The sequence below is a fragment of the Bison bison genome, unplaced genomic scaffold (genome assembly GCF_000754665.1).
Source record: "Bison bison bison isolate TAMUID 2011002044 unplaced genomic scaffold, Bison_UMD1.0 scf7180017864331, whole genome shotgun sequence".
NCBI classification, from domain to species: domain Eukaryota; kingdom Metazoa; phylum Chordata; class Mammalia; order Artiodactyla; family Bovidae; genus Bison; species Bison bison.
In genome coordinates this window covers 958,877-968,233 of record NW_011494903.1, presented here as the reverse complement: position 1 = coordinate 968,233, position 9,357 = coordinate 958,877, and the positions used below count along the sequence as shown (strand labels likewise).

General features: G+C 38.2%; 1 protein-coding gene across 2 annotated transcripts in view; it reads left to right on the top strand.

The window, feature by feature from the left end:
- Positions 1-9,357, top strand: part of FBXO4 (F-box protein 4) — a 13,597-nt gene that overhangs the window by 504 nt on the left and 3,736 nt on the right. Inside the window, exons 1-5 of one of the 2 annotated variants that reach the window (XM_010853711.1) lie at positions 17-245; positions 1,473-1,708; positions 3,631-3,851; positions 7,813-7,888; positions 8,000-8,175. In XM_010853711.1, coding sequence (XP_010852013.1) covers positions 57-245; positions 1,473-1,708; positions 3,631-3,851; positions 7,813-7,888; positions 8,000-8,175 — 898 coding nt within the window. In that variant the 5' untranslated portion in view covers positions 17-56. Of the gene's footprint in view, positions 1-16; positions 246-1,472; positions 1,709-3,630; positions 3,852-7,812; positions 7,889-7,999; positions 8,176-9,357 lie in introns of those variants that run through there. The other variant, XM_010853712.1, reaches the window with a different exon arrangement.

Here is a 9,357-nt window from a genome sequence, read left to right as displayed (position 1 = left end):
CGGGGCGCGGCTGTGCCGCGTCACCGTGCGGCGCGTCCGGAGAGGCGTAGGCAGCCATGGCGGGAAGCGACCCTGGCAGCCGAGGGAGCTCTCCTCAGCCTCCTCACAGCGACTGGGGCCGCCTGGAGGCGGCCTTCCTCAGCGGCTGGAGGAACTTCTGGCAGTCGGTTGGCAAGGAGAGGGCGGCTCCGAGGGCCTCCGCAGAGGAGGTGGACGAGGAGGCCAGTTCTCTGACGCGGCTGCCGGTGAGCATCAGTCGCCGCCCGCGAGGAACCGAGGGAGGGGCGCTCGCTGGGGCGGCCTCTTGGGGGGCCGGGGAGAGGGTAGCCCGCTGGGCCCAGCCTATGTCTGGCCCGGTCCGTGCAGCTTTACGGGCACTGTCGCCACCTGTGGGGCAGCAGTTGAAAAGAGACGCCTTAGCGTTGACGCTTGGTGCCTGGCAGCCGGACCCAAGGTTGCTGCGAAACTCACCTCCAAGGAGCGCCCTGGTAACCTGCCAGGTCATCCTCAGGTTTTCTCCCCCCAAAACGAGTCTGGGGACTGGGACACCCTGAACATCCTGTTGAGGAAATGCTGAGACCATTCCAGACATTCTTGGAAACATGGACAGCATTCAACGTCTGTGTTCTCAGCATCTTTCATCCTAGGCTTCACGTATCAAAACACACTCTGAGGGTTTTGCGGCTGTTTTCTTACCGTGTATTTCAAGTAACAAAACCGACAAGTGAAATCAAATAACTAAGTTACAAGGGCCTCAAGTTACAGCAGGCCTTGAGAATTACACATCTCATTCCTTGTTAAACTGTTTAGGAAGATGGGAACACGGCGAGAGAAGAATATCTTAGAAATTAAAATTCTGTATCTTAGCTGGACTGTTGTTACTTCCCTCTGAGGTACATCAGAAATTGAAAACTGCAGGCTTAAATTTCATCCATGGTTCTCCTTGCAGAGATGACAGATTTTTACAGAAAAACACAGGTGACAGATATACTCTTTGATTTGATCTAATGATAAAATCAGAAGTTTGTTCACTTGAAAAGATTTTATTTTGAAGAATAAATTATTTCATTAAGTAATTTAATGCAAATAATGTGGTAGAATATTCATTAGGAGAAATTAAATAAACTGATTATTTTGTTTGAAAAATACCAGAACAATGGGTGGTTTTTCAGGAATGTTTCAGTGTGTCAAAATGAAGTGTTCATTATGATTCTGCCCTGAGGCAGGAAATTAACTTCAGCATGGTAAATTTCATTAGTAAAGATAATAACTGTTAAGTTGATCTTTTGCTATTTAGTATAAAAATTGTTAATTTTGTAATTTATTGTGATAGATTTAATTATTAAAACGATATTGTTCAGTTGACTTTTCCCAGTATAATTGTTAATTTGTAATTTATTTTTCAAAAAAACCTATCTGCCAAGGTAAATTATTCATCCCCTTTACCTACCTGCTGCTTCCCTCTGTTTCAGATTGATGTACAGCTATATATTTTGTCATTTCTTTCACCTCATGATCTATGTCAGTTGGGAAGTACAAGTCGTTATTGGAATGAAACTGTCCGAGATCCAATTCTGTGGAGATATTTTCTGTTGCGGGATCTTCCTTCTTGGTCTTCTGTTGACTGGAAGTCTCTTCCAGATCTAGAAATCTTAAAAAAGCCTATATCTGAGGTCACCAATGGTGCATTTTTTGACTACATGGCAGTGTAAGTATCTAGTTTTATGAATTAAAAAGAAGATATTAATTTGATTATAGCAAGTCAGTAGCCTAAGTTAGTCTTGGTCCTACAAATTTGTAGCATGAATTTTAGGTCTAAGGGTCCTTTTGTAAGAATTGGGGGTTAGGTTAAATAACATCATTCAGGACCTACTGTAAAGCCAAAAAAAAAAAAATGTCTGTGACAGAAGATAGCACCTTAAAAAAAAAGAATATTTGTGCTTTAGGTGAGGATTGTTTTCCTGTGCTAGACTTAATACATATGGTTTTTTTTCCCCCCATAGTTTAAGTTATTTAGAATCCTTATTCCAATACAGATGCCATTACATCAAGTCTTGTGAGACTCGTTGACTAAAATGTGCATGTGTATAATTTTAACTAGTGATGGCTCAGTGGTTAAGAATCCTGCAGTGCGGGAGATGTGGGTTCAATTCCTGGGTCAGCAAGATGCCCTGGAGGAGAAAATGGCAACCCACTCCAGTATTCTTGCCTGGAAAATCCCATGGACAGAGAAGCCTGGAAGGCTATAGTCCACGGGTACTCAAAAGTCAGACATGACTTAGTGACTAAACAGCATAGCACTGTAGTCTCACTTGCTGGTTACTTCCACATTGTCCCACAGCCAGCCGAGACATCAGGTGTATCTGTGGTGCTGTGGAAGCATGTTTTCATAGGGATAGTAATAATCGTAGTAATGAACATTTGTGATCTGACTCAATGGATATGAATCTGAGCAAACTCTGGGAGATAGTCAAGGACAGGGGAGCCTGGCGTGCTGCAGTCCATGGGGTTGGAGAGAAACGATTTAGTAGCAAACAACATGACCATTTGTGAGCATATAAATTATTTCTGATTCCTGTTATCTAGAGTTGATTGTTATTGCTCAAATAATGCAAATTTAAAAAACTGAAGTTCAGACTATAAGTGGCTTATATGACTAATTAAAGTGGTGAGGTTTGGCCAAATCTACCTAGCTGCAACGTTGACTTTTTTTTTTTTCCTTCTTAAATTACAAGATTCCTAAGTAAAGATGATTTTCTTATAAAGTTAGTGATTGTTTTAAAGGGCTTGATTTAAAGCCAGCTTGATTTAAAGGGCTTTAGGTTTTATTTAGATATGAGCAACTCTGTTTTAATTTTTGATGACATGTTGAATCACTTGTTTAGAAATGTATGGCTATTGAAAAAGCTGTTTCTTTCACATGATTCTTAGTTTGCTGGGTAACCTGTAATAAGTACTTATTGAACTGCTAGTGTTAATGGAAGTACTCTAAGAAATTCAGTTATATTGGTAGCTTTTAGTAATTTTTTTCTTTTTTACCTCTAAGGACATTTTTATGCTATCTATGTAGTTTAGTGCAGGGTTTCTCAGTCTTGGCACTATTGACATTTTGCACCGGGTGTTATGGGAACTGTCTTGTGTGTGCATTGTCGCATGTTTAATAGCATCCCAGGATCTGCTAGATGTTAGTAGCACTGCCCTACTCCCCCTGTAGTTGTAATAACAAAAATGTCTCCAGACATCAGCAGATATTCCCAGGGGGTGCAAAATCTCCCCAGGTTGAGAATCACTGCTCAATGTAATGAATTTTAACCATTAAAACACATGTTAGACCAAGTGTTTCATGAGAGAATCTAAATGAAAAAATAGAAAGTAACCACTTCCTGGAATAGACTTCCTCAGTTACTTAACCACTACTACTACCATAGCACCTTGTGCTTTTTCTGTCATAGCACTTGACATATGTATTATTAATATAATAGTATCTGTCCTCCACTGCCCTCCTTGAGGATTAGGACGGTAACCATTGTATCCCTTTTGTCTAGCAAGTTTTCGATGCATTATATATTGTTGAGTGAATAAATGGCTAAGTATTTGTGTTAATTATCTAATTGTGACAATTTTATACAGCTATAAAATGTGCTGTCCACATACAAGAAGATCCTCAAAATCTAGCCGTCCTATGTATGGAGCTGTCACCTCATTTTTACACTCATTGATCATTCAGAATGAACCACGATTTGCCATGTTTGGACCAGGTTTGGAAGAACTAAATACATCTTTGGTGTTGAGTTTGATGTCTTCTGAGGAACTTTGCCCAACAGCTGGTTTGCCTCAGAGGCAGATTGATGGTAATTTTCATGTTAATATACAATTCATAATAAGTCAAACACTTTGAGCTTGACTCTAGTAATTACATAGAAAAAAATTAGTTTTTTAAATTATTTAACTCTTTGATGTAATGAAATGTACTAATTTGATGGATGGGAGCCCTCACGTCTCTATGGACGGAAAGAATTAATTTACTTTTTTATTAGAGGTAAGCTTTCTCTTACTTAGTCTAAAATATGAGATTATGTGAAAGCAAATTGTATGTTGTTAAAATGTTGTACCATATTTTAAAAGAATGTTACAGTAAAAACCGTTCAGCATCTACTATATTCAAAGTATTTTGATATGTCTTGGAATTTCCAAAAAGAGCTAAATTGTCACCTTACCTTTATTTCTATGAAAAACAACAGGAACAACAACCATGTAGTTAATTTGGTAAGTAGGATTTATAATAAACATGTGTAATAGTGGTCTAGCTTCTGCTTTACTTTTTCATTTGTTGAGGGTACCTATTAGATACTAAAGATGCAGTGATTTAAAACAAACAACATCAAAAATCTCCTCTTTGCCCTGAAAGGTGGTTAGTCTAGGTGAGGGCAGAGACATGTATACAGATGATTAGAATATGGTGTAATGAGCTTCTTTGTAGAAAGTTAAGGGTCATAGAAGGCTCTGCATTGAACATGATGCCTTATATGAGTCATTTTGATAAGCAGGGGTAAGCCATCAAAAAAAGGGTAAAATATTCTAAGCAGTGAGAACTGCGTCTCTAAATTCTCAAAGTTTTGGGTGTGCATGACACACTTGAAGTAGCTCTGTGTGTCTAGAGTGGGGCCAAGTGAGAAGATGCTTATATGTCAGACTTAAGCATTATATTGAAGGATTTGAAGCAGAAAAGTAAGATGATCAAGATGGCATTTTAGATAGATCACTCTGGCTCCTGAGTGGAGAACTGATTAGAATGGGCTCCAAAGGCGTGAGTACCCATTAAGAAACCACTATAATATTGTGATAAAATATGAAGGATATGGAATTGACTCAATGTGTATCAGCAGTAATAAGAATAATTCCTAGTTTCTGGGTCTTATTTTCATATTGGATGATGGTGTCATTCTCTAGGTTAAAGAAACACAGGAGTAGGAAGATAAACTTTTTATACAAGCAGAGATCAGAGATGCCTGCTATAAGCTAGCCATTTGAATGTGAGTCCCATTAGACGAGACATCTCAGCCTTTTTTTTTAAGAGGTTTTTTTGTTTTTGTTTTTTAAACTGTTTTTGGCTGCACTGGGTCTTTGCTGCTGCATGTGGGCTTTTCCTAGTTGTGGCGAGCTGGGGCTACTCTTTATTACAGTGCTCAGTTTCTCATTTTGGTGGCTTCTCTTGTTGCAGAACATGGGCTTTAGGTATGCAGGCATCAATAGTTGCAGCATTCAAGCTCAGTCGTTGCGGCTTGCAGGCTCAGTAGTTGTGGTGCACAGACTTAGTTGCTCTGTGACATGTGCGATCATTCCGGACCGTATCCCTTGCATTGGCAGATGGATTCTCAACCACTGGACCACCAGGGAAGTCTCTCTTGTCAGCTTTATTCTTAGTTGTATCTGTAGTGCTAGGCACATAGTAGACATTCAATATGTATTTGATGAATAAATGAATGATTTTATGGAATACTTTATGCATTCATGTGTCAAAAGAAAGACCTGGGCTAGAAGTGAAGATTTGGGAATCATATGAAGTCCATGTGAACTTGGAAGTTTCTGAAAATAAAGAAAATTGTGAGCCAGGTGATATAGTCTTCAGTGAATGTTTGGAGAAAGGGATTATCAAAAGTAGATTCATAAGTGACCAGGTTAAGGATGGGAAGATGGTATTAGAGCTAAATGGTGTGTGTGTCTCAAAGAGGTGGAGTTTTTTCAAGAGGGTTGGTGAGTAATGGTTTAAGACGTGGCGTTGAGAAGTAAAGAGAACACTTATCTCTGTACCCTGAGATGTGATAGAATAAGCAGTTTAGTTACTGGAAGCCCACTGCAAGAGAAGCAGCACCTAGGCACAGGCCAGTTTCTGGTCGGGTCATGAGGTGGAAGGATCCCATTTCAATTAGAGGTTGGGGAAATTGGCTGATTATGAAATAGCCATTTCATTCTGCAGAGTAATTGTGATTGTTTGAAATTGCCAGTCTAACTGCTTCAGATCCTGCAAGGTCAGGGAAGGGTAAAGGGATGAGTCATTGGCAAGGTGGGGCAAAACAGCATACAAATCTTATTGGACTGAGGTTAGATGCGTTGAGAAGGTAGTTTCTGGAAGTTAAACTGATGAAAACAAAGATCAGAGACATGGTGGTTGTTCAATTACTCAGTTGTGTCCAATTCTTTGTGATCCCATGGACTATAGCATGCCAGGCTTCCTTCACCATCTGCTGGAGCTTGCTCAAAATGCATATCCATTGAGTCAGTGACACCATCCAACCATCTCGTCCTCTGTTGTCCCCTTCTCCTCCTGACTTCCATCTTTCCCAACATGGTAGAATGTTGTTATGATATCTTTGGGAAGTCCCCTGGTGGTGGAAGACTAGGGCTGCTTTACCTGAAATGCTTACAGACCCCGCTAGGATCTCTATATAATGCGTTGCCTGAAATGGTGATGTAAGATAGTATGGCATGGCTTCTTTAAATGTCTAGATTGGTTATAATGCAGGGATTAAGGATATGAAAGATGGAGTTGTTCTTGGGCTTCCCTGGTGGCTCAGATGGCAAAGAATCACCTGCAATGCAGGAGACCTGGGTTCAATCCCTGGGTCTGGAAGATCCCCTGGAGAAGGGCATGGCAACCCACTCAAGTATTCTTGCCTGGAGAATCCCCATGGACTGAGGAGCCTGGTGGGCTACAGTCCATGGGGTCGCAAAGAGTTGGACACGACTGAGCGACTAAGCACAACACAATGAGGTAAGTAGAGGCCATATTATGTTAAAGTTTTATTTATCTGAAGAGCAGCAGCTTTGAAGAGAAGAGACATAATTAAAGACATTTTAAAGCAATCTCTCCAGCTGCTGTCAGAAGATTGGATAGTAGGGAACAGAAGTGGATTAGGAGCATAGTTAGAAATGATTACAGAAGTTCAAGTGAGAGATGATGATATCTAAATTAAAGCTGTGGGGTGGGAATGGAGAGGAGTAGACAGATCTAAAAGGATGTTTATTAATATATAGCAAAAAGACACAAAGCCAAAAAGGAGTAGAAGGATCTTTGCAGGAGGCAAGAGGAGAATCAACCCCTAAGTGTTAACACAAAGGAGGGAAGGAGTTAAGAAAGAAGGACAAATAATAGTGTTGAATGATTTAGATATATAATAAGAAGTAATATTTAGCACCTGTTACTTACCAGTTATGTATGTGATCTTATTTAATGCTTACAATAACCCTAAAAAATGTGTATTATTTCTGTATTTCAGTGTCAAAACCAAGGCTCACAGAAACATGAGTATATGTGACAAATTCTAGCTCAAATCTAATTCCAAATTTCAGTGTTTTCCGTATTTCTTCAATTTTCTAAGACACCATGAATTTAAAAATGCCTTTTCAGAGTGCAGGGGAAAAACCCATTTGGTTGAATGTATACATGGAGTGTGAGACTAATGAGAAACAAAAAAAAAGTGAAACTAAGTCAGACTTGAGGATAAGTAGAAGTAGTTGTTATTATGCAGCTGCTACTGATAGGTTGATAATAAAGTTAATAATGATAGTGATGATGGTAAAAAAAAAAAAAAAGCAATGTTAAAGCCTAAGAGTTTTTTATTCTGTATCCATGATTTACTATTTTGTGAATAAAAATTGCATATAGCATCTTTTCTTTAACATAAACATTTTATTCCAAAGCTATATATAACTTGTCATAGTTTTTTGTTCTTTTTATACTAAGTAATTTTTGCATTGTCATCTTTTGCTATCTTTATTTTTTGTTTTGATAACTGTAATTTTCTCCTTTAGGTATTGGATCAGGAGTTAGTTTTCAGTTGAACAATCAACATAAATTCAACATCCTAATACTATATTCAACTACAAGGTAAGGCTACCTATTTAGCAGCCTACCTGAGACATCAGTAATAGAATATTTTAGAGGGGGTGAAGCCTGTTTAGTGTCTGTTTGTGTTTTATATTTACATTTTTCTTATAGAAAGGAAAGAGATAGAGCAAGAGAAGAACATACAAGTGCAGTTAACAAGATGTTCAGTGTACAAAATGAAGGGGACGATCAACAAGGGAGCCGGTACAGTGTAATTCCACAAATTCAGAAGGTGTGTGAAGTTGTTGATGGGTTCATCTATGTTGCAAATGCTGAAGCTCATAAAAGTAAGCATTATCTTATTTTCTTTTTAAAAGCGCTTTCTTTGCAGAGCAAATAAGAAAGTATTTTTATAGGCTTTATTGTGGCTTGTTAAGAATATCATGGCTAATTTTATCAGTGTGATTCGGTTAATATTACTATCAATATTGGATTCTCCAACCTTGATGTGTGTTAGGATCGCCTGTGGATCTTGTTAAAAACATGGCAGCCTGATTCCTATCCTGATGGATTATGACTCATAGATGTGGGTTGTGTCTTGGCTCTGTTTTTTTAAACAAACTTTACAGAATTCTGATGCACACTGAAGTTTGCTACTATAACTACATAGTATTTTTTTTGTTGTTTCATGCTTCTGTACTTTTAGTTATTGATATTTTGTTTGCTTTTGGCCTTATTCAAATAATTTATGCAGGTAAATGAAAAATTTTAGGTTATTTTAATCATCCAGATAGTAGAGTGTGAGTTAGTAGAGTTGGTGGAGTGTTCAGTAAAGTGGATTAGTTAAGAACACTCTCCATATATTCTGAATAATTGCCATTCACATTGATAAATAGCATGAAAATAGAATACTATTGGGCCATAAGCCAATATTGTAATTTCTTTCCCAAATCCATTGTGAACAAGGTAGGGCATAAATATGCACTATATTATTCTCACTTGGAAAAAGGTAGAAGCAGTCCACTTCTGAAAGAATTTACAGTTTATAGTGCACTGAAATTATAACAACAGAAGCCAAATGCAACTCAACTACTGACTAATTAGACTTGTCTCACTGCATAAATGGCCTAACAGGAGAAGAAGCATACCCATTTGTAGAAGTAAATCCTTTTTACCTCAGTCTCTTCTGTTCTTCCACATAAAAATCTAGCATTAAATTAAAAAGTATGATACCAAAAAAAAAAAAAAAAAATGAAATGACCCGTTCTTAAGAGATAAAGCAGTCAATGGAACTAGACTCAGAAATGGCCTCAATATTGGCACCCTCAGAAAAGGACATAAAAAGAACTATGATTAATATGTTGAAGAATCTAGTAAAAAAAAAAGTGACCAATATATGTGAACAAATAGAGATTTTCAGCGGAGGGAAAGAAGCTATGAAAAAGTAAAATGGGTGTGCTAAATACCAAAAATACAACAGGTGAATAATTCCTTCAATGGACATATCAACGAAGGAAACCTTTTGTGAA